This window comes from Puma concolor, chromosome B3 (assembly GCF_028749965.1).
Source record: "Puma concolor isolate L17-30 chromosome B3, mPumCon1.1.hap2, whole genome shotgun sequence".
In the NCBI taxonomy this organism is placed as follows: domain Eukaryota; kingdom Metazoa; phylum Chordata; class Mammalia; order Carnivora; family Felidae; genus Puma; species Puma concolor.
In genome coordinates, this window is record NC_141672.1 from 55,273,394 (window position 1) to 55,298,913 (window position 25,520).

Consider the following 25,520-nt stretch of genomic DNA (forward strand, 5'->3'; position numbering starts at 1 on the left):
CTTCATATGCGTCAAATGTTTTGAACTGACCCAAGCTGACTTTGTCGTTCTCAACTTTCAGATGCTTGTTGGTAGGCAGGTAGTGGCCACAAAAGTTGAGGTGGGTATGGGATAGCTAATCTTTTACATTCTTATTACAAGATTATAATGGAAACGTGTGTCGTGCTAAATTCTGCCACATGTTCGGACACTTATTAAAGAAACATTCTTTAGTAAAGCCAGCACAAGAGTTCAGTCTGTAAGTTCCATGCAGTCCCAGCTTTCTCTCCTTTTAGATTCCTTAACTTGCCTTGTAAGGGGTTTACTTGAGGCAGACAAGGCAACATTGCAGAGGATTCTGTTACGTTTATGGCCAGCATCAGGTAACCAGCAGTCCTCCTACGGGGAAGGCTCTGTAAACAAGGGATTAAGCCCCAGGTGCCATCTTTAAGGAATTTGTAAACTATAGGCCTGAATGGATTCAGATAACCTGTCCATGCAAGGATTGGAAATATCTCATATATTTAGGCAATCCATATATCTTGAAACTGTTAACTTCACCAATAGGAACAACTTTTTGATTTCATGTTATTCTGTGAACCACTATTCCCCAACAATGTCCCTGACATTTAATACACTAATGAGCAAAACATTGGATGTTGGTCAAATTATGAATAACCGAAGTGTTTGTAGCTGCCTTGAATATAGGTTTCCTGGTTAAAATATCAGCTAACCATCCGTGAACTGCATTCTTAACAGGGCAACTCCTAGAGTTTAAGTATATACATATATACTGAGGTATTTATTATAGATGACAAAATATGCAAATAAGCACTTTAGGAGTACCTATTAAAATACTGAAATTAAGATTTCTTGACTGAATTGATGCATATGAAGTTTGGCTTGTGATGTCTAAGACATGCACAGATAGCTTTCGTATTACCCAGAAGTCATTGCAAAATCTGTCAGCAGAGTTATTAAAAGCATAGTATGTGTAGGACATGATAGCACAAAGGAGTAAAGCCATATTCTTCAATCTACTTGAGGAATTAAAAATACACCTAATTTTTCCCCCCAGAGAGAGAAAATAGAAGACAGTGATATCCTGGCAAAGCTCAAGCTGTACCTCTTGTGTTCTTTCATAAAATTACTGGATGGTTCTCTTAGCAGTAATGGGAGAGCAGTAATGGGAGTAGAAGTTTCAACTTTAATTTGGAAGACTGTGATGAGTGGATTGTACGATAGGCTCATAACGGGATGCAAAAAGCTATTACAATGAAGAGTCCAAACTCTTTAGGCATAAAAGGAAGTTCTGTGATAAGATAGAATACTTCGTGAGTTTTAATGTGTTTTCCAGGCTTCCTTTTTTTCATTTTTAATACTAATGGAACCTCCATATACCCATCACCCAGTTTCAAAAATTAACCTTTTAGTAATTAATTTTGCTAATCTTCATCTATTCACCCTTGTTTTTTTTTTTCTGGAATATTTTTAAAGAGAATCCCAGACATGCAATATGACTGATAAAGAACTGAGACTGCATCTCTAAATGATAGTGGACACTTAAAATTTTCATTCTCTAAGCAATTACATTGATAATAATCTCACTTAAAAATTTAATACTGCTGTAATACTTAGTACACGATCTATATTCAGATTTCCCTGATCTGATTTTTTTGTTGTTGTCGGTTGAGGCAGGATCTAAAGGTTTGTACTTTGCGTTTGACTGTTAGCTCTGAGTCCCTTTCAACCTCTACCAGTCACTGTGCCACTCTCCCTTTTCATGCCATATACTTGTGAACAAATGAGATCATTTTGTCTAGTAGCTTGTCCCACATTCTAGATTTGGCTAATTGCTTTTTGTGGTATTGTTTAGCTATTGTCTTAGTCTTCAAATTTCTCATAGTTGACCATAGAGTCTTGATTAAAGTCAGGTCCTTTTTTTCTTCTTCCCCATTCCATACCTTCCTTCCTCCCTTCTCCCTTCCTCCCACCCTTCCTCCCTTCTTTCCCTTCTTTTTTTTTTTTTTTTTGGTAAGTGTAGTTGATGCATATTCTTCCTCCTATTACATTGCATCTGAGGTACATTATGTCTGGTTATCCCACTATTAGTGATGCTAACGTTAATCATGGCTTTCATTTGGGCCTTGTCAACCTGACCCCTCCATTATCAAGTTCCCCATCAAATTCTTCACTTGATTGTTTTTTGCAGCTATTAACAACTAACAACTACTGCCAGATCCATTATTTTTTCTTTTTATTTTTTTAACATTTATTTTTGATAGAGACAGAGCACAAGTGGGGGAGGGGTAGAGAGAGAAGGAGACACAGAATCTGAAGCAGGCTCCAGGCTATGAGCTGTCAGCACAGAGCCTGATGCAGGGCTCGAACTCACAAACCGCGAGATCATGACCTGACGTGAAGTTGGATGCCAAACTGACTGAGCCACCCAGGTGCCCCTGCCAGATCCATTATTATGTTAAGTTGCAAAACAGTGATTCTCTGTCATTTTTTTCCTGCATTTATTAGTTGGAATCCTATAAAGGAAAACACTTCCTTATCACGTATTTGGTTACCCTGAGATAAGGCCTATAAGGAAAGGTTGGGGGAAATATTTGATTCATTCTCTTTTCAATCTTTAATGAATTGATGTCCTAGAAACCTCTAAAGGTGATCAAGTATCATGAACTTACCATGTTTTATATATTCATTTCAATATGTGTGTTTCAATTAATAGGCCTTAGTCCAGTGGATACCTCCATTAAATTCCACTGAAAATCTTGCTTTTAAAAAATTTTATTAAAATTATTTTGACATGATTTAAAATGATGTCAAACTTATAGAGAAGTTGTAAGAATAATAGAACTCTGAAATACCTTTTCCAAAGTTCACCAGTTTTTTTACCATTTTGCCACACTTGTTTTATCCCCTTTCTCTTATTGTTTCGAACGATTCAAAAGTAGACACCACACATTATGTTCTTTTATCCCTTAATACTTCAGCATGTATGTCCTAGGAATAAGGATATTCCTTCTCTTATGTAACCACAGTTCAGGTATCAAATTGAAACATCATTGTGGTTTGGCTCTTCCACATTTTCTTCCTCAGATCTAGAACCAGCCATTTCGTCAAGGGTCCCTGGCACTTTTTTGCTGGGAAGTGGTATTTTAGATCCCAGTGTTGTGCTGGTGGTACTTTCTGCTACTCAGTTGTTATTGTTTATAGGCTATTCAATAGGTAGAGTCAGGAAATGCTTCCTTTTTTATTTCAAAAGAGAGAAAAGGGATTTTATTTAAATTCTTGGATTTTAATGTTTTTCTTAGCCTGAAAATCTTGGTTTCTGTCAACATTAGCATAATTACCTATTTGATTTATTTTAAACACACTTAACAATAGTTTTAAAATAACAGTGATGGCATAAATAGGGCCAGCGAATGCAGTTAAGAGTCCCTGTGATTCTCTCTTGACCTTAGGATATATTTCACAAGGGTAAACGTTAAAAGCACTGCTTTTAGGAGTGCCTGGCCAGCTCAGTTGGTAGACCATGTGACTCTTGATTTCGGGGTTGGGAGTTTAAGCCCCATGTGGGCCTGGAGCTTACTTAAAAAACATTTTTAACGTTTTTTAACTTTATTTATTTCAAGAGAGGGAAGGAGAGCGTGAGCAGGGGGGCAGAGAGAAAGGAAAGAATCCCAAGTGGGCTTTGTGCTCTTAGAGCAGGGCCTGAAGTGGGGCTTAAACTCATGAACTTAGAGATCATGACCAGAGCTGAAACCAAGAGTCAGATGCTTAACCAACTCAGCCACCCAGGTGCTCCTAAAAGCAATGTTTTTAGAGTTAAATAAAATATTTTTATTTGAGTAAAGCATGATTGATTGGTATACAGTTAAGCTACTCAAATTCAGGTTTTAATATTTAGGTATATATATTTGGATGTAATTTTATTTTCTAATTACATAAAATATTTATTTGATCCTGAAGTTGAAACTATATGAGATGATGCATTCCCAGAAGTTTTGTCTGCATTTCCATATTTTCCACCCTGTTCATTTTTATTCCTCTATAGGTAATCATTTTTATTAGATGTTGGTTTCATTGAAAAATAAATATACCCCTTTCCCTATTTCCTTACAAAAAAGATAGTATATTTTCAACTTTTTTTTTTTTACTTAATATATTCTGGAGATTCCATATCAATGTATGGAGATAATTCCTAATTATTTTTTTACAATTGCTTAGTACCTTACTGTGTGGATATACTACAGAACTTTGAAGTAGTCTCCTGCTGATGGTCATTGGGTTGTTGCCAGACTTTTGCACTTATAAATAATGTCACAATGAAAAATGTCCTTGTGCATTTGTCATTGTGTGTTTTTGGGCATAGATTTTTAGAAGTGGAATTGCTGAGCCAAAGCATAGATGATATATAATTTTGCCTGCTTTAGTTACTTCAGGCTGTTACAACAAAATGCTGTAGGCTGGGTGGCTTATAAATAACAGAACTTTATTTCTGACAGTTCTGGAGGTTAGAAGTCCAAGATCAGGGTGCCAGCATGGTGGGTTCTGGTCAGACCCTCTTCAGGGTTGCAATCTGCCCACTTCTCATTGTATCTTCACATGGCGGAGAGTAGAGAGGAATCAAGCTCTCTCATGACTTTTGTTAAGGACACTAATCCTGTTCATGAAGGCTCCATCTTCGGGACTTCATCTAATCCTAATCACCTCCCAAAGGCCCCAATTTATAATACCATTACAAGGAAGAGATAGGGGTTCAGTGTATGAGCGCTAGGGAGACAGAAACGTTCAGTCCATAAACTTCTCAATTCTTCTAAGAGGTTGCATTTTGCATTCCCATCAACAATAGACAAGAGTATCTCATATGCTGTTTTATTAATTTACCTACCAATGGTCTTATTGGCCTCAGGTTCTTTTCGGCTCAAATTATGTATAACATTAAAATATAATGAAAGAAAGGAAGCTTCTTATTTTTCAAGTATATGAAAATCTTTAAATCCCTTACTAAGTATGGCAAGATCTACATAGGAATAGACCAATCACTTCTGTCATCCCAATCAGGAAGAAAGTCTTTTAAAGGATATTCTTGTGTGTGCCCTAAGGAGGGTTAATAGTTTGAGAGTAACATGCTGCCTACTGTGCTAATGAGGCCAGTTAAGAGCTGGAAGTTTATATAGGCAGGGGTGTTAGAATCTAAGAGAGTAGGTGGTTCCCAATGAATAGAGGACTATGTCTCAAAAACTTTTAGAGCCAATGGCAGATAAACTATTTTGGACAGTACCTGGTGGATAAATGGTTTTGAGCAGAAATAAGATGTGATATTTCATAGGTATTATTTAGTATCGAGGGAAATTTAAACTATTTACTTTCCTCCAACATTTGTACTTTTCCTTTGTTTTTGCATTTCAAACTAATTCATGAATTTAACATTCTTTTACTCTTTTAATATTATAATTTTTTTCCATGAGCTTAATTGACACAGAAATACCAGCAATTATTTTCAGCAACAAACTTGAGATATTCATACAGATGTTAGTTCATATTCTGCAGTAGCACTACGTATCTACTAATTTCATTTCTTAATAAAATATAGAAAGAGGAATCAACAATAATGGTAGATAATACTTTCATGGTGCTTACTCTCTGCCAGGCACTAAGTTCTAATCATAATCATTAAATCCTCCCACAACCTTGTGAGATATATTCTATTATTATCTCCATCTTACAGTAGGGAAACTCGGGAACAGAGGGGTTAAATAACAGGACCGATGCCACACAACCAGAATCCAAGTTTGAACCCAGGCAATCTGCTTCAGAGTCTAGGTGTTTAACAGGTATACTCTTACCTCTCTCTCCTTGACAGCATGAAAAATTAGTAATTGAGAACTGATAATAATAGGGATGATCCAAGGCACCTGGGTGGTTCAGTCGGTTAAGTGTCCGACTTTGGCTCAGGTTATGATCTCATGGTTTGTGTGTTTAAGCCCTACATTGGGCTCTGTGCTGACAGTGTGGAGCCTGCTTGGGATTCTCTCTCTTTCCCTCTCTCTACCCCTTCTCCACTCACACATTCTCTCTTTCAAAAATAAATAAACTTAAAGAAAAAAAAAATAGAGATGGTCCAGTGGTAATGTGATCATATGAGATTCACCCGAAAGCCTACAATTCCACGAACTTTCTCTCGGGTGAAAAATGTCAATTCTGAATCAGGTCTTCTGGCATTTCTGTAAGCTCTTTAGGGACAGGTGTTCCTAATCCTTTTCAAAAAAAGAGGTGAAGAAAGTGGAGGGGAGTGTGGAAACTACAGGAGTTGAGGAAGTAGATGACGAAACCTGGGAGTCAATTTGCAAATATTATTTGAGCTGGGGTATTGTTGGCAGAGTATAGCCAGCCTCATCAAAGATGTTATCCCCAAGCTGTGAATGTGTACAGTGCCAGGGGGCCCGGGTGGCTCAGTCGGTTAAGTGACCGACTTCGGCTCGGGTCACGATCTCATGGTTTGTGGGTTAGAGCCCCACATCAAGCTCTGTGCTGATAGCTCAGAGCCTGGAGCCTGCTTCAGATTCTGTGTCTCTGATTCTGTCTCCCTCCCCCTCCCCCTCCCACCCCCCCCCCCCGCCCCCTCCCACCCCCTCCCGCCCCATTCTCTCTCTGGCTCTCTCTCTCTTAAAAATAAACATTAAAAAAGTTATTTTAAATGAATGTGTACAGTGTCACAGAAAAAAAGGAAAACTGGATTTCCTTCACCCAAATTATAAAGTAGGTTAATACTTTAAGGCCAAAAAGTTCAGGTATGGTTCTTTCTCTCCGTTTCTCACGTTCCATACTGAGGAGCTTCTGCCCCCTCGTGTTGATGTAGAAAAACTGCAGGAGTTGGGAATGACCCGCCCCCCCCCCCTTCCTGTCCCTCCATAAGTCCAGTTGACAGCTGATTCCCCAGGTATTGAAAGAAGACCAGTCCCAATGGTTCTCTCAGTTTCCTCAAGTCTCTTCCCTTCTACCAGAAGTAGAAAATATTTGACATTATTAATCCCATGGAATACTTTAGCTACAATAAATTCCTTTTTAAACTTGATGTTTGAAATTTGTTTTCTCTTTAATTTTAGGATTTATAGCTTTCTAATGGAGATTAAAGGTGGTTAGGCTTTGAAGGTAGAGGCAGAGATAATGAGACCTCACAATTACCCTTGGAAGCACAAGTTAGGCAATCCTTAGTCTTTTTCCTCTACAAACCTCCTCCAGGGATGCTAGGCAGGCAACTGTGGAAGGCCCGTTTCAAAGACCTCACAGCAGATATCATGCAGAGCTACCCTTCCTCTGTACTCTTTCTGTAAGCCTGAGGTACTGCCCCTGCCATAGCACTTCCTTCTATACAGTCATCATTGATTCACTCATCCTTCCCTTTTTCTAGACATGTACTTGCCTCCAGGGCATAAATAGTACCCAATTCAACTAGCAAATAGTAGATAGTATGTATGTATTATATAAATGCTGCAGAGAATGTCTGTTATTAACTTGTTCTAGCTTGTAGCCCCTAAATCAACCTTAGCCTGCTCAGGTAAAAACTTCTCTAGCCAGCCAGTTATGCTCTCCAAACCTTAACCTGGTCTCTCCTTGAGCTGAGCACAAGTCAGCTTTTCTGTGCTTCCTGCTGCCTCCTTTCCTCTTCTTTTTTTCTGACCTAAAATTCCCAAATGTTGGGGATGCAGAACTATTTATTGTGCCTGCTTTTCACAAACTCCCTCGCTATGCTTTCTTCCTACTCTACCCTTAAAGCAAGCTAATTATGCTCAGTCTATTTTAATCTTTCTATTTTAATCTTTCTTTGTTATACCATTAGATTAACAGAGAAACAAAATCTGTTTAGCTGTATCTGTTTCGGGACAATTTATATCACCAGGACCTTGCTTCCTGACTCTAGCACCTGTGATACTAGTTGTGAGATGTTGGTAGAGGAGTGTAGAGAAATGACATCCTCCATAAAATAAAATAATTAGTTCTTGAAGGTTTGGGAAGATGAAAGCTTCTAAAGGCACGTGTTCAGGCAGGAAGAAACGTCTGAACAGGTGGCCACAGCACTTTTCTTCAGAGTCTTTACTTTCCTCTCATGTTGATAACTTGTCTTACCACTATGCTGGCCCCCAGGAGCATACACTTCTTCAAAGCCCTAACTCCCTGGCTCTTGATTCTCTTTAGTACTATGAAGCTACGCTGGACTTTTCAAAAAGGCTTTACTAGTGTGAACTAATGATCACTGGGTGGAGAAATCATGGATGATCATTTTCTTCTTTATTCTTTTTTGGATTTACTGATTTTTAAATTGGCTTATGTATTATTTTTATAATCATATTAAAAGTGAGAGTTTGCAAAATTCAAAGGGAAAACAAGCAAGTCATGAAACTGTAAATAAGCATACAAACTATTATGGCTAACTTGTCTTCACATTTGCTCTCCAAGCTGCTCTTCCATTCCACATCATTTTTGAGGGTCCTGCTGGGGAAGCTCACTTTTTCAAGTGATAGTCCTCTTGATATGTTGCAGAAGACGTCACTGAGAAAACAATGGTTGGACTATGGAACTGATTTCTCACTGAGGGTAAATAATATAATACACATTCTTGGTAGAAATCAGCATGTAAAGAAATCACCTAGCTCCAGAAGCCTCCCCATTATCTTCCTCCTCAACTTAAGGTAAGAGTCAAATGTTGTTTTCTTTGGGATCAAATTAAATTTTAGGCTGTCTACATGACCAGATAGTGAACCCTGGGGCCAGTTGGGTGGGTAGGAACCCCTGTTAGTAAGGCATCAAGTCATTGCAATGAATTTCAAAAGCTGTGTGATTGTAGCTTTTAAGGCAGAAAATTTTGGTGCTTTTAAATGTTAGAGCATTGACAAAGGAAAATGAGAATATAAATGTTTGCTTTGGCTGTAATTCAGCAGCAATAATTGCAGTCATTTTTGCATGAACTGCTTACCCTTTATGCCTATAGCACACTACAATTATTTTCAAATAATTAAATATCATTTAATCATTTAATTATAAAACTAAACTGTTGATATGCTCATGTATAGCTTTTTGTGTCATAGGAGTTATCTGCTTATATAGCTTAGTTGTTTGTTCATACTCTAAGAAGGAAATGGAACATGGGAGTCACCCTAGTAAGCATGCCTGTGGTAGTTTAGTTTATCCTCATTGGTTGGATCAGATCCAGTGACAATGCCTCAGATATTAAATCAACCCTAATAATATTTGAAGGATAAATATAAGATTATTTGCTAAATTGGGGGTAAAAGGTTTCTTTTGCTGCAAAGAACTTGGACATTATTCCTTAAATTTGCTTTGTTTGTACCTTATCCCCCTTTGACATAGGCTGGGGTTTTAAAATGATTTTTGCTCTTCCCGTAAGTATAGTTATGGATTTTGGCATTTAAAAATGTATTATTTCCTACCTTTCACTGCCCCCTGCTTCAGTATTCCGATTTTTCTTTTTTCCTTAATGTTTATTTTTGAGAGAGAGCAAGCAGGGAGTGGCAAAGAGAGGAGGACAGAGGATCCAAAGTAGGCTCTGTGATGACAGCAGAGAGCCCAATGCAGGGCTTGAACTCAAACTGTGAGATCATGTCCTGAGCTGAAGTCGGACATTTAACCAACTGTGCCAACCCAGTTGCCCCTATATTCTGATTTTTTTAATTTTATTTTTGAGAGAGGGAGGGAGAGAGAGAGAGAGAGAGAGAGAGAGAGAGAGAGAGAGAGAGAATGCGGGGGAGGGGCAGAGAGAATCCCAAGCAGGCTCTACATTGCCAGCACAGAGCCCAACCTGGGGCTCATTCCCACTTCATGGGATCATGACCTGAACTGAGATCAAGAGTCGGACAGATGACTGAATGAGCCACCCAGGTGCCCCCCCTGTATTATGATTTTTCTAAGCATGTTTCAGGTTATAAAGAATTTTCCATACCTTCACCTTCACATTCTACAGAAAATGCCATTTAATTATTTTTCTACTTACTATTTGGTCAGCAGGGGATAATTGCTTCTTTCTACCAACCAACCACTACTGTAACAATAAACTACTTATTATCCTTAAAATCCAACTATCTTGAGGTCCAGAAGGCATACTTAAATTCTATTACACATCAAGTCTATTACTGATAGGAGCAACTACCCAAATAAATAACTTAAAAAAGACATCTAAAAACTTCATTAGTAAAGAGAATCTGGGAGACTTGCTGTATATGAAAGAGGTAGAAAAAATATATCTTTATTAGCATGTTCAAGGTAGTTAAGATTTTAACAAACATCTTAATCCTCACAACAACCCTGTGAGGTAGGTAAGTCATTGTTTTGTGATAAATTAGTATTGTTCCAAATAAAGTGCAATTCTTAAAAGAATAATCTGCATTAGGAATAATTATGTTAATGAACCACTTATGTATATGCTAATATTTGTGTTGTTGTATACTTTGATTCATGCATTAAGGTGTCCCCACAAAAGTCTGCTGTAAATAAAATCCTATTTAAATACATGGTGGGGACTATTTAAATAAACTCTAGCGTAGATTTTTTTTGTAAAATAAATTGCTATTTTTTTTTATCTTGCACAAGATGCAATTTTCACAGTTTGCTCAAAGTGAGGCATTCTCAGCAACATTGCACTCACATTTAGTAATTCTTCTGTAAGCTACTTCAACATGGCACCAAGCCAATGTAAGACTGACTTAATTTGTTGAATTAAATTTGGTATATGGCAGTGAACTGTGTTATCATGTAGAAATCTCCAAATATACTACACTCAATCCCAACCCAAAATCTTAGACTGCTTACTGAAATTAAACACTAAAGTGAATAATAATAAATTTCAAAAAGTATTTTCCCTTGAGAGTAATACTTAATTTTTTCCCTTAAAACTGTAATAGGAAGAGAGATCTTAGGGTCTTTGAAAACAAACATAATTTCTGATAATTACAAAATTCTTGTGATTTATATTGCAAATCAAACCCTCATGCTATCAGTTTACTACTTACAAGTAAGCCAGCAGTTTGTTACTCCAAAAATGTTAAGTATTTTTTTCTCTGTGCCAATGTGACTTACTAGGACAAAAAATATTCCAGACACCGTTTTCTCTTAAATATATATTTAAAGTACATTTCTATTGTTAACCCAACATTAGTAAACATCCAGTTGCCTAATATTTTTTTATAGTTGTCTTATCTTCAGAATAGATTTTTATTAGAGGATTTCCATTACATTTAGTTATATTATATAATTTACTTGTAACAATAACTTTAATTAAACTTGGGAGCTTAGTTAACACTTAAAATTTGCTGGCAGGTATATAATACTTTAGCAAGTGGTTAAAGTAATTTGCTATTATAGAGAAATAATTCAAGCCCAGAAAAATATTCTCACCAAAGTATTTTTAAAAACTATTGCAGGAAAATTAGGCAAATCAACAAATAAAAAAGACTAAGCCATCTATAAGCTGTACATTCAAATCCATGCTAGATCCAACAGTGCACTTTGGATTTTAGTGAGGTAGGGCAAAAAATATAGTCAGATACACTTTGAACTGTTAAATTTATATAAACTGAAATACTGACTTGTAACCAGGTTTTATTTGAATATCCAAAAAGAAAAATTGAGAATTCAAATGATGAAGTATTTTCTTAGATTCAAGGACAGAACTGCAAAAATCCTTTGAGTACATATAAATGAAAAATACAAAGGCTACAAGATACATTTTATTTCAACATAATGTATGCTTGTTATGCTTGTATAAAAATAACCCAGGACATAGAAAAAACAAATACAAACATTTTTGCATAGATTCTGTATATATAATATTTACCTGGGGCTAAACACTGGAAAAATACACCTCTGAAACTAGTATAGTTCAACTATTTCCTTGGATACCAAGAATTTACAAAATAAAAGCCCTTCATCTGGGGGAGCATGGGCAGGAGGGAAAACAATTTAATTTAGCATCAGTCTATATTTATTTCTCTGTTGCTCGAATATAAACCAATGATGACAAGAGGAGAAACTCTGGGGGTTTATTTAACAAAATTAAATTCACATTTCTGAGGCCATCATAGTGCATCCAATGTCCATCAATCTGGAAAGCTGCAGAATAATGATGTTCCTCTTTGTTAAATAATGTGGCACCTTCCAACAAATACCTGCAAATTAAAAGACAAAGTATAGCAAAAAAGATAATACTTCGTTCTTTGATAAATATTCCTTCAATTCTTAATTAAGGAATAAAAATATCGATATTGTTTGCATTCTAGTCCCTAAAAATGATATCCATCTGTAAAAATCATGTGCTATAATTGGTAATTTGAAGTAAAATATTTAAGAATTTAAAAAATTGTACAATTGAGGAATTTTGAAAAACACTTTAACAGATTAACGATAATCTGTATTGTTTGGTTACATAAGAGAACACACACACAAAAAGCCTTTCAAAGGCAAAAAGTTGAGACTCTGTATGTCCTAATTTGAATGCAGATATTTTCATCTCTGATATTGAAAGTAACATTTTTTGTTTAAATGATGACCTCCTACTATACACTACTTTGACTTGAAATACAAGCAATAGTATTTACTGTTTACTATGTGTCAGGTACTATCCTAAACACTTTACATGTGTTATCTCATTAAATCTTCACAATTATGTACCAGATAGGTACTGTCAGCAGTGTTTTACAGAATAAGAAACTGATGTTTCAGCTGGTTAAGTTCTGGCCCACGGTTACATAGCTTGTAAAAGGTGGGGCTGGGATTTGAACCCAATTCTGTCTATTCCATAGTCCAACCACTGTGCACACTGCCAGTGAATGACTCCCTGTAGTAGATTCTAATCTTACTCAGGATACACACAGTTAGAGAGAGCTACGGGATACCTGGGTGGTTCAGGTTAAGCGTCTGACTCTTGATTTCAGCTCAGGTCATGACCTCACAGTTTATGAATTCAAGCCCGGCATTGGGCTCTGACAGCTCATAGCCTGCTTGGGATTCACTCTCTGCCCTTCCTCTGCTCTCTCTCTCTCTCTCTCTCACTCACTCAAAAATAAATAAACTTAAAAAAAATACACTAAAAAAAAAAGAAGATAGCTATGATTTTTTTCAACAATATTACCTTAAGGGCTAGTCACAATCATGATGGGATAGCAGAAAAATAGAAAATAAATGTATTTTTTATTAGTTTTATAAACCGAATAGGAAAACACCTACTTGTGATCAGATAAATCCAAGTAATATGGTACATATGCTAGATCTTCAGATTTCCAGTGCTGCATATTTAAGACAACAAAAGGGGGTGCCCCATGGCAGAAAACTCGCTGGGAAAATTCTCTTAAGCCACCACATCTAAAATTGAAAATAGGCATGAACTTTATTACACTTAAAGCAAAACTGCCTTTTATCACTTCTGGATTGTCTTTATTACTTAATTTCCTAATAAGAATAATTATCTATTTTAGGCATGGGTAATGGTGTGGCTACAATAGTATCTTATATACCTATATCCAGAAACTTATCAGCTGTGAGATTCTATATACAAGAAGTCATATACTTGCAAAACTCCAGGAAAAGCTAGCTATCTTTTTCCTAAGCTTATAAAAACATGTAGTCTTTTGAACTGATATAAAAGCTTTTATTTTTATGTAGAGATACATTTGCTTTTTCTCTCTCAGCTGGTTTCAAGGAATAATGGCAGAGGTAAATAATATGACTCTTACAGTCATTTTTATATTACATAAAATTCCCTAATTGCATCCTTTTGCCATTAGGATGAAACAAATTCTGTTTTCTTAGCACTATTACATATTAAGCATGTGGATCAGAATATAACATACACAATTATACAGTAAAATCTCGATTAACCGGAATACTCAGAGCACAGTATTTTGGTTCCCAAATGTTACTGACTAAAGTTAATCAGAAAACCATTGTGTTTCAGTGTTTGCTGTTAAAATACATTAGTCTAGTTTCTGGACTTAAGTACAATTAACTGAATGTATTTTATTCTTCCCTTGTGATTAATTAGCTTTAAGATCATCCTTCTAAATATTAACTCTCATTGTACATTTCTGAAGATATAGAAATTGTTAAGCGACTGGGATGAATATGTTCTGCCCCTTTTGAATTTTTTAACTATGTTGAATTTTTTGGTTGCCATTTACCTCTTTGTCCTAAATGAGGAATGCAGAAAAAAGTCCAGTTAATTGAGGGTCCGATTAGCTGGGTTCCGGTTAACCAAGGTTTTATTGTACCTACTCAGCAGTGGGGAGAGAAAAGAAAAGGCATTTGCTTTGTATTCATCAATTAAATGTAGTATAATATTCTATATAGTGATATTTGATAATGACAACACAGCATAAAATAGCAGTGTAAACTACGGTAGGTGTTAAGATTCCAAAAACGTTAGGCTTCCTAAATACTTGTGAGTTGCTATTTCATAAAGTATTAACACCAAAGACCATATCTGTTCAGGTTTCTTTATAAAAAACATAAATACTTTCATCTTAAATGTCTCTCATATACTCACCCACTCTCTTCACACAGTTCAATCCTGGAACAGAATAACTCATCCACAGCCAGTCGTATCAAGTTTCCATGAGGAATTTCTTGGGGAGGACTACAACAATTAAAAACGCATGTAAGAACTGCTTTGACATTTTTCATGTAAATACATTATTAGGATAGCAAATTTTACAGGTCAATTCATTATTAGCAAACCAAATATAAAAGTATAACCTCTGTTTTTCACCTTTGTTATAATCATAGGAAATCAGTTGAACTTAATAAACATTAATGCATGCAGCTTTCCAAGAAACATCAAATCGTTCTGTAAACTGATCCTGAAATATGCAGTTGTTACTTTAAAAATTTTTCTAGAGATTTCAGTAGAGCAGATTCTGGTCTTAGGGGAAGAAAGGTAGGACCCAGAATCAGGAGAGCAGCCAGTTACATGACTAAATGCAAGTTATAGCATTGTTGGCTTCAGTTAACCTGATTTGTTAAAAAATTTCTTGCTACATACTTCAGAGATTGTTTTAAATAAAGGCAAAAGCCTTAAAAAGTTACATGGAATATAAACAGTATGACAAAAAATATTTTATTGAGAAGCTTAAAATAATAGTATTAATATAGGATTATAAATCATTATATTTCAAAACATATATAAACTGATATTAGTTTTTGAAGAAACAAATTTCTAAAATGCTTTTTAGTTTATTATAGAGTAACAAAGCTTGGGGCGCCTGGGTGGCTCAGTCGGTTAAGCATCCGACTTCAGCTCAGGTTGTGATCACACAGCTCATGAGTTCAAGCCCCATGTTGGGCACGTGCTGACAGCTCAGAGCCTGGAGCCTGCTTCAGATTCTGTGGCTCCCTCTCTCTCTGCCCCTCCCCCTGCTCATTCTCTCTCTCCCTCTCTCTCTCTCTCTCTCTCAAATAAACATTAAAAAAATTAGAATAACAAAACTTTTTTCCGGGATAGAGATTTCAAAATCAGTGTCATCGTATCAGTAACACAGGAAAACGGACCAAGTGTATTTCAGAACAAGAGAGATATTTGCTGGCAGACTCTAAAAAGAGTATCTTCAGCTTTCCCTAAGTAGCATGATGTGATAATATTAAACTAAATATGCTATAAAGAAATGTGAATCTAGTAAGTTGGGGTATGTACTGTATATTCTCAAAAGGGAACATCTACTAGGCTGCTTTTGTGAACCACAGGGCCAAATACACTTTCTGACAACAATGTGTTTGGGCTTGTTTTTCTGTCCTGTTTTTCTACTGACAGTTATCCCTTTTCCAGCTAATGTGCCCTGGGGGCTTTAATGTTTCCCAACACTACACTAGGGCTTGCCAGTTTGGCCTTCTTCCCTATCATTTACCAGCCTGGAGGTATGCCTTCTCTCTCGAAACCAAAAATACTCGGTAGGCTATCAGCACCTCTCCTCGTCAGGGAAAAAGCTCCTCACATTCATATCCTCTCCAGGTACTAAGATTCTGAGTTTAGGGTTTCAGTCTATAATTATGTCCTGGCCATGACATGAAGAAATGCTTTTTTTTTTTTTTTTAGAGAGAAAGTGTGAGTTGGAGAGAGAAGGGGAGGGAGGAAGGGAGGGAGAGAGTTTGAGAGAGAGAAAGAGAGAGAGAGAGAGAGAGAGAGAGAAAATCTTAAGCAGGCTACATACTCAGTGAGAAGCCCAACTCAGGGCTTCATCACACAAACCTTGGGATCATGACCTGAGCCAAAATCAACAGTCAGAAGCTCTACGGACTGAGCCACCCAGGCGCCTCTGAAATACTTTCAATCTTCTCGTTCATGTAGAAATAGCCTACCCAACAGAAATCCATTCAAGGGGTGACACATTTCAATATAGTGTTAAATGTTCTTCAAGAGGTTACATTTATGACACAAAAAAATAATTATCTACACACTCATATTAGCAAATTCAAAGCAAGAGTAAAACATTTTTCATACTAATTCATTACTTTCCCAGTGAAATAATTACTAGCTGGTTTTATAAAGTCAATTCCAAGATATTTGGATTTAATAAATAGTTAACACTTGTCATGGGACTTACTATAGTCTTGCATTTATGTGGTTACCATGTGTAAGTAACTACACAAGGTCTGTACTTTAGAAAGTGCTCTGACTATACTTATTTACTTATAGCAACACTCATTTAAAAACTGTATTATTTTCGTTAAGAGTGACACTTTAAAGCAACTTACTTTATATTAATCGTGCGTTGCTGATCTTCCTGTACTCGAGTTGGGCATCGCCAGTTGGAACAGTAACTCTCTTGTATGGTAGACATGATATTTTCAAGATTTTTTGTAAAATTATCATGCTCATTACCAAATAAATCAATTATTAATGAAGCTTTATGAACTTCAGATTTGTATTGCTGTTTTTCCATCTTGTCCCAAATCCAAAGTAGCTTCACAGTTGTGAAACTGTAGGTGTCCATTAAGTAAAGGAAACAGTCTACAAACTCTCTACCTAAATGAAGAGAGAGCTCCCTGGGGAAATTTTCATTTTCATTAAGAATGACATATAGTAACATCAAGAATCCATCTATGGTGCAGGTATTTTTCAGTCTTATTTCAACATAAAGTGGCGTACAGGATACTGCTTTGCGGCCAGCTTTGATAGTAAAAACACCTCCCCAAGGAAGAACAGGCCTCCAAAATGAGCGATCTTGGTTATAGTTATTTTTAATTGATGCTTTGATCTCTTCAAACAGTGTCTTCATCCTGCATTTCAAAAGTTTAAAAATAGAACATGTAAATTTGTGACTTTATATGTTAAATTTTTGAGATGTGTTCAAATCAAAACAAACTTGTCTAAACATTCAAATTAGGTGTGCCTGACTGGCTCAGTCAGTACAGCATACCACTCCTGATCTTCCAACTGTAAATTCAACCCTCACGTCAGGTACAGAGATTATTTAAAAATAAAATCTTAAAAAAAAATCAAATTAAATTTGGTTAGAAGGCCTACCAATATAATGAAAAAATTTAAAACAATTCTAGCTGAGCCAGAATTGGCTCAGAATTGCCATATTGGCAATATGCATGGTCTCTGGAAAGACCATTTAGAAGCGCGATCTTTTTTGAGGTATAGGATGAGCACGTGATACACTTTTACACTAATTATACTGCAGATTTTATCTTTGCTATAGGAAGACCCTGAAATAAATAAGTCCTAAATGAAAACAGAGCTTTTGAAGATGCAATCTAAATTTGGGTGGGTGTATTCCTAATGTAAACCTCTTTCTCCTCCCTTCAAAATACAAGCTGTGCTTCATTTCCTTTTTAATATGCATGGTTGCACTTATGAAATTGCTATAATGGAATTCTTAGTTCAGCTACAGAATAATGGCCAATTATCTGAGACCTCATATGAAAAGTAATCCACAGTACTTAACTGAATCATTGCCACAGCTGATACAAAAATCATTTCTATGCACTTTGGGATTTTCACTTGCAACTTAGGACCATGCTGGATACCCTATAATCCTAACTGCAGAGACCATGCTATGAAGATCTAACTTAGAACTTGGTAAGTAATCTGATTCCCCTCTCCGTTCGTTTTGGGAATGAACAGGGACGTCCACCCTACTTAAACTGTTATTTATCCTTCCCCTAACCTTGGGGTTAGCTAAACATTTTGTTTTTAAGGTCTTTGCCAGTATTCTATAAACATGTTTGTGTCATAATGTATGTTATATAAAGCAAAGTTTTAAAAAGTTAAAGAATGAGGTCCTAATGAAACTGAACTGAAAATACTGCTTTACTTGGGACAGTAAATATCTAAACTAAAAATATCATAGGGTTTCTCAATGTTACTTTTATGGAAAAGCATATTTCCATGAAAAAGGAAAGCATCTGAAGAATAGGAAGAGACCAATTCATGACTGAGGTCAATGTCTTATTTTGACTTTTCAAGTGCCACACACATACTCCCAAGCACAACATAAATCCAATACTCAATACTGCAGACCTATGTGTTTTATTTGTGTAAGAAATTAAGTTCACATAGCATAGAGTTGTTGAATCACTGTTGTACACCTCAAACCAATGTAACACTATGTCAACTATACTTCAATTAAAAAAATCTGTTTTACACTTAAATTAAATTCCAACCAAATTTACAACACTAGCAGACTAAAAATTCAGTTCTACAATATATTAAATGCAGGCACACATGCACGGGCACAGTATTTTCGGCTTGAGGCAAGATGCTGTGGACTACAAAATATTCAACACTATATTTAGTCTTAAGTGTAGAAGTTTACACAGTTGGTAACATGTTGTTGGCTCTAGACAAGCATTTAGGAATAAGAGGGCGTGGTAAATCTGGAGCCTTAGGCAAACACAAACTGTTTCTTCTTGATAGGACTAACATGTTTCCCGAGCAGGTTAAAAAAATACATATACGGCATTCAAAACTTTGAAAATGAAAATGACTTCCTTCATGGTTTCATTTATTTCTGTTTAAGTTTTAAGAATTTTGTCGCAAGGTCTAAGCCTGAGTTCTGATTCCCAAATGTTAAATTGTGAAGGAGTCATAAATGTTTTTCTTCAAATTATCTTTTAGACATGACCAAATAAGTAATATTTACAGCAATTGTTATACTTAAGAGAATTAAACTACACTTTTACATATATATATGCATGTATGTGTAACGAAATTAACTTCTCTAGCCTTTTTCTGCGGGGAGGGAAAGTGCAGGGTAGAGAGGCTTGGAAGAACTAGAGGACACTTAATCCTTTCAGCATTAACGTGGTGATTTGTTACAAAGTAAATTACAACAAAAATGAGCAGAAAAGGCGGAGAAATGGCTGCAAAGAGCTTTACTTAAAATTGTCTTGAGATTTCTCCACATCGTCAAAGACGGTTTCCTTAGGCACCGTATTAGAAGCCCTGGAGGACATATCCTGCTGGCATTATCGTCCTGATTCAACAGGCCCTCCAGTTTAAATAAACCTGGAAAACTCCCCCGACCTTTTTCCTTGGCAAAACTACACCTTTCTTTTGGGGTCATTTTCAAGGGTGACAATCTGTACTTCACGCTGATCGTGACGATCAGACCACTCGCCCTAGCTACTGAATGCCGGATTCCCTAAGAGCTCGGCGGTCCTAAGGGTCCCCTCTCGAATCAGCACCCCGAAATAATCTGAAAAACGGCCACGCGCTCCCCCTTGAAGCAGCGCGGGGCTCTGGGCAGGGACCCGCTGGGCGCGCGGTGGGCGCCCGCCTCCGTCCCCCGCGCTTCGGACACGCCTACGCCGCCCCCGGCCCTCCGAGCAGGCGAAGGCCTGGCACCGAGGGCTGGTCCCGCAGGGCTGGCAGGTCCCTGAGCCAGGAGCAGGTGATACGGCTCGGCGCCCCTGCCCACGGTCAGGCAGTGTTCCCCTAAGCGCCTGGGACTGCGGGCACTGGCGGGAGGTCCGGGCCGCGGAAGGCGTTCCCACACCGGCCAGTCTCCGTCCACCAGGAAGCCGACTTCTCGTACCTCCCCGGGGACCGAAAACCGCCGGTGCCGCCGCACCCGTCGTCGCCGCCGCTTGCTCATGGAGAGCCCGTGCTGCAGCCGCCGCCGCCGCCTCATCTACTAGCACCGCCCGCTGTCTGGGCCTCCCCGGCGTGAGTGCTGGGCTCTGGCACGGCCGCCATCGCACCCGCCACGGAGGGAGCCACAGCAGCTCCAGCGCCCAGGCCGGATCCGACCGGACCCACGGAGCCAGGACCGCAGGACGCGGAGCTTCTTATTACGGAGGAAGATTCGGCCTGACCTCGGCCCCCCTCCCCCCAGCCCCTAGTTCCCAGCCGCCTGACTGCGCTGCTGCGCAGGCGCGAAGACGCCCTCGCCAAACGTGCGTGTGTCGGGTGTGTACACAGCATCCAGATTTGCCCAATGGGAACCAAGATCAGGTGCGGGGGGCGGGACCTTGCAGTGAGGGGAGGTGCTACAGTGTTAGAGGGTGGGTGGGGCAGCCGGAAGTGGGCAGGGTTTGCATGGAGGCGGAGCTTTGTTGGCAAACCTGCCTGGCTTTTTGAGGTTTGTATCATTTTTAGGACATTGATTTTAGTTTGCTTCTGGGTCTTGTCATCTTAAATTCCTAATTCAGAAGGGGAAAGCTTTATTTTCTCAGAAAATTATAATTATACAAGCTTTTGATGTAAGTATATAGTTCGGAAAAGTTGAATTGGTGTTAATGTTTACTGCCCTTTTTAGTGTCGAGGTAATAATTGGCGGGGTGCTGTAATTTACAATGGAAGCTAATAAAAATTGATAGAAATTAGATAGTTTTAGTCCCACTGTAGAGATGAAAAAAATGAAGTTTGGAAATGATAAATTATCACACATTAAGTGACAGCTGGGAATTGATGCCAGAGCTGCTTAATGTTAGAGTCTGTGGGCTCAACCACTATTCCTGTTCAGTAAACCCTGGTTCTTGTGTCCTCCCTTAAAAAAATCAAAGCTCATGTGACTTAGCTCCTGGAGAACACAGGCCACCCTGAAAAATTACCTTTACCTGCTATTATAAATGCAAATGCTGTGGAGATATTCCCCAACCAACTGTTTAACAAATAATGATTGTCTGGAAAGTGAAACCCAACCTCCAGAACATACAATACAGACAGCTCAAATCCAGTCCAACACATCATTGTCGTCCTCAGTCACAGTTGAGTCTGGTGGAGGTTGGATCCCTTCTAGACTAGTCAAGGGTATGACAGGGACCTTCCTAGTGGACCTCTCTCAAGGATTCTAGTGATAGAAGAATGGTAAGTAGGAGAGAAACTTGACTTACTCAACATAAAATTACTGCACAGGGTGATGGGAGGAAATGGACATTTCTCAGAACACAGGGGGAGGAAAGAGGCTCTTCCCTCAAAGGAAGAATTAATAATTCTGGCACAGTCTGCTCTTTTTAGTTTCCCTGTTTTTCTTATTTCTTGTGGCATTTCATAGATGAAATGAGAGGCTCTGAGAGATTAAATAATTCGTATGTCTGTATTGGTATTTATAGCAAAACATTTACTCTCGATATTATAACTATACTGTAAGTAGAACATTCTTTAAAAATGTTTGTAAATGTAGATTATATGTTCAATTGGCAATCTCTCACAAGACACGGAATTCATTTTTTACTGATTGGGTTATTCTCTTCCTGAAAGCAGAACCCAATAGTGGTGGTTGTCACGGTTTCTGGAGAATAGCAGAGAGATGGCTCATTAAACTCTGCTGAGCCTTAGCTTCACAAACCTACCTGAGGCCTTTTACTGAGATTTCCATTCTGTTTCCTTTCTGCTCCTTTAAAATCTGACAGCTGAGTTGCAGGGTTTTTTTTTTTAAGACAGCTTTATTGAGGTATAATTGACATGTAATATGTGGTACATATTTAAAGTATGTAATTTTATGAACTTTAACGTGTATACATACCCCATCATCTAGTCGAGTGAGTATATCCATCATCCTCAAGTTTCCTCATGCCTCTTTGGAATTTTTTCTTCGCATTCCTCCCTGCCTCCCACACGTAAGCAACCACTGATCTACTTTATGTCATTGTAGAACTCATTTGCATTTTCTAAAAATTTATGTAAGTAGAATCAGGAAGGTTTTTTTTTTTTTTTTGGTCTGATCTCTTTTACTCAGTATCATTGTCTAGACATTTGTCCATGTTGTTCTGTGTACCAACAGTTCATTCCTTTTTTATTGCTGAGTGTATTCTATTATATGGATGTAGTGTACCTTATCTGCTCATCTGTTGGTGGACATTTGGGTTATGTCTAGTTTTGAGCTATTACTAATAAAGCTGCTATGAACATTTGTGTACAAGTCTTTGAGTGGACAGATCTTTCCTTTTTTCTTGGGTAAAAATCTACAAGCAGATTTTAATTTTAGCTATACTAATAGGTGTGTAGTGGCATCTTGTTGTGGTTTTAATATGTGTTTTCCTAATGATGTTGAACATCTTTTAAAAATATTTTTAATGTTTATTTTTGAGAGACAGAGAGAGAAAGCAGGGGAGCGGCAGAGAGAGGGGGACAGAGAATCCAAAGTGGGCTCTGTGCTGACAGCAGAGAGCCAGACACAGGCCTCAAAAAAAAAAAAAATTGGGTGGTTACAGTCTTGAGAGTTCTTTATATACTCTGGATACAAGTTCTTTATCAGAAAAATGCTTTGGAAAGATTTTATTGTGGTATGTGCCTTGTCTTTTCATTCTCAACAGAAGAATTTTAAAGAGCAGAAGTTTTAAATTTTAATAAAGTCCAATCTGTTCTTTTATGGATTGTGCTTTTAGTGTCATTTCTAAGAAATATTTACCTACCCTAAGCTCACAAGGACCTTCTACTATGTTTTATTCTAGCAGTTTTACAGTTTAGGCTGTATATTTAAGTCTGTGATGTATTTTGAGTTAAAATTTTTTATGGTTTAAGGCATGGATTCAGGTTCATATTTGTTACGTATGGATACCCAGTTGTTCCAGCAATGTATCTTAAAAGGCTATTCTTTTTCCACTATGCTGTCTTTGTGCTTTTGTCAAAAATCAGTTGTTCAATATCATTTTATAAACATTTTATTTCATATATTTTCATTGTCAACTATATGTCAGACAGTGTGCTAGCACTGGAGATATGTATCAGTAAGAGGTCTTTGGTTGCAGAAACTAGAGACCAAATATTGCCAACTTGAATAAAATAGAAATTTATTGGAAGGATGTGAGGAATAATAGAATTAAAGGAAAAGTTGAACAATTAGGTCTCAGCTAACTTGATTGATCAGAAGGCAGGGAGTTCCCCAAAGGACAGTAAGATCCTATTAACAAAAGAAGAGGGAATGGTGCTGGGCAGATATTTGCTATAGCAGTGCTTCCCAACTTTTTTTACGTTCATTCATGATAAATGATCAGAATTGGGCAGTGTACAAGGGTAAATTGATGGAGATTAGGAGGTGTCTATATTGGACGTGGTGAGAAAAATGCATCACATTTTCTTTATATTATGTAATTGCAGGGAAAGGCAAAAATATTAGGAAGATATAAAACTTTGAATTTATATAAAACTTCTCAATGAAACCTATTTAAAAATGTGATGAGGAACTTTAGCTTGTATCCATGATAAGATTTTTATTTCAAACCTTTATTCAAACTTTATAATAATAATAATAAGGAAAAGTATATATTTCATAACTGTGTAGCTTGATGAATTTTTACAAGGTGAGCACACCTGTTGTGTGTTCCAGTTACATATATTTGCATAACAAATTACTGCTAAACTTAGTGGCTTAAAATAGCAATATTTATTTTGCTTATGAATTTGTAATTTGGGCAAGGCTTGGTAGGTTAACTTGAAGACTGGGGACTGGAATCATCTGAAGGCTCCTTTACTTAAATGTTTAGCTGTTGTTGCTACCTGTTAGCTGTGACCTTAGGTATGTCTGTGACCAGAGCACCTTCAAAGAGCCTTTCCATGCAATTCTTTGATGTTTTCATAGCATGGTGGCTGGGTAGCAAGGGTGAGCATCCCAAGAAAGAGGGCCAGGTGGAAGCTCTAGTGCCTTTTCTAACACAGTATTAGAAATCATGCAATGTCAGTTCCCGTGTATTCTGTTTGCTGGAGGTGAGTCACTAAGACCAGCCCATATAAAAGAGGAGGAAATTGTACTTCACCTTCTAATGGTAGGAGTGTCAAAGTGTCATTGGATATGTTTTTAAACTACCACACTTACCTAACCAGCTCCCTGATCAAGAAGCAGAACAATACAGTGCTCCAACCTTGCCTTCCTATCATTACCTGCTGCCTGCCTAAAAGGTAACCACTATCCTGATTTCTAACACCATAGCTTCGTGTTGCCTGTTTTTGTAATTTATGTAAATGGAACCATACAATATGTATTCTTTTGCATCTAGCTTATTTCAACATTGTGAGATTCATTCATGTTGTTCCATGATAGATTGTTATTGTTGTTTAGTATTCTATTTTGTCAATAGCACATAATTTATTTATCCAATTTATTGTCAATACACGTTTGGGTAGTTTCCAGTTTTGGCTAATCTGAGAAGTTCTGATTTGAAATTCTAGTACATGTCTTTTGGTGCTTATATATGTAACATACACATACATTTCTGTTGGAAATACATGTAGGAGTGAAATTATAGGGAATGCATATGTTCAACTTTAATAGACACTGTTAAACAGTTTTCTAAACTCTGCCACCTGCAGTGAGTAATCATGATCGTGATTTATTAACATAGGGCTTATGCTTGAAATGACTATACACAATCCCCTTTCAAGACCTATTAATAATGATATTCTCAGATTCTTGATAGTTACTGTTGACAGAAGAAGGCTGGGTTCAGCTGGCTCTGCTGAGCAGTATTGTGGCTTCTCCAGCATGTTGTCGTCTCACTTGATGGCTTAGGGATGTAAGAGCAAGTGTTTCGGTGAACAAGGCAGACCTTACGTGGCCTTTTATGACCTAACATCAGAAGTCTACCCAGTCTTTGTACACATAAGTAGGTGATGACAAATGGCAGAAGATAATTTATTTTTTTTTAATTTATTGAACATCTTTTATTTTTCATCAGTCAGAATTCAGGTAATTTGGTATTTTAAAATTGTACTCTACTTGTTCTTTCACTGACAAGTATAAGGTTGAAATTCGTTATGATAATGACAGTGGATTTACAATCTATTCACATTTTTCATATCAATTACCTCAAAATAATAATAATGTTTCCCCTTAAACTTACACATCTCATCTTAATAAGTATTACCTAGGATTCTAATTATTAGTAGTAAACTATATTTATTTTTATTTTTGTTTATTTTTTTAAATTTACATCCAAGTTAGTTAGCATATAGTGCAACAATGATTTCAAGAGTAGATTCCTTAATGCCCCTTACCCATTTAGCCCTTCCCCCGCTACAACCCCTCCAGTAACCCTCTGTTTGTTCTCCATATTTAAGAGTCTCTTATGTATTGTCCTCC

The 25,520-nt window shown here is 37.3% G+C and overlaps 2 protein-coding genes across 3 annotated transcripts in view; one reads left to right on the forward strand and one right to left on the reverse strand.

The window, feature by feature from the left end:
* Positions 1–10,224: 10,224 nt before the first annotated feature.
* DORIP1 (dopamine receptor interacting protein 1) lies at positions 10,225–20,172 on the reverse strand. 2 transcript variants are annotated; one of them, XM_025919999.2, is made up of 5 exons: positions 20,037–20,172; positions 16,747–17,271; positions 14,546–14,635; positions 13,231–13,365; positions 10,225–12,173 (listed from the first exon to the last, which is right to left on the reverse strand). In XM_025919999.2, the coding sequence occupies exons 2-5, from the start codon at positions 17,268–17,270 to the stop codon at positions 11,990–11,992; spliced, it is 933 nt and encodes a 310-aa protein (XP_025775784.2). In that variant the 5' UTR covers position 17,271; positions 20,037–20,172; the 3' UTR covers positions 10,225–11,989. The 2 variants fall into 2 exon arrangements, with proteins under 2 accessions (XP_025775784.2, XP_086565977.1); XM_086709851.1 differs by lacking the exon at positions 13,231–13,365.
* Positions 17,589–25,520, forward strand: part of LOC147579985 (uncharacterized) — a 173,274-nt gene continuing 165,342 nt past the window's right edge. Inside the window, exons 1-2 of the mRNA XM_086708528.1 lie at positions 17,589–17,635; positions 19,729–20,410. Coding sequence (XP_086564654.1) covers positions 17,589–17,635; positions 19,729–20,410 — 729 coding nt within the window. The remainder of the gene's footprint in view (positions 17,636–19,728; positions 20,411–25,520) is intronic.

Bases quoted from the DNA above. Each gene is read 5' to 3' on its own strand.
- DORIP1 (XM_025919999.2), bottom strand. From the start codon at position 17,270: ATGAAGACACTGTTTGAAGAGATCAAAGCATCAATTAAAAATAACTAT. The intron at 14,636-16,746 runs GTAAGTTGCTTT...TAATTGTTGTAG, and splicing joins CAACGCACGATTAATATAAA to TCCTCCCCAAGAAATTCCTC. The intron at 13,366-14,545 runs GTGAGTATATGA...TTTCAATTTTAG, and splicing joins GAACTGTGTGAAGAGAGTGG to ATGTGGTGGCTTAAGAGAAT.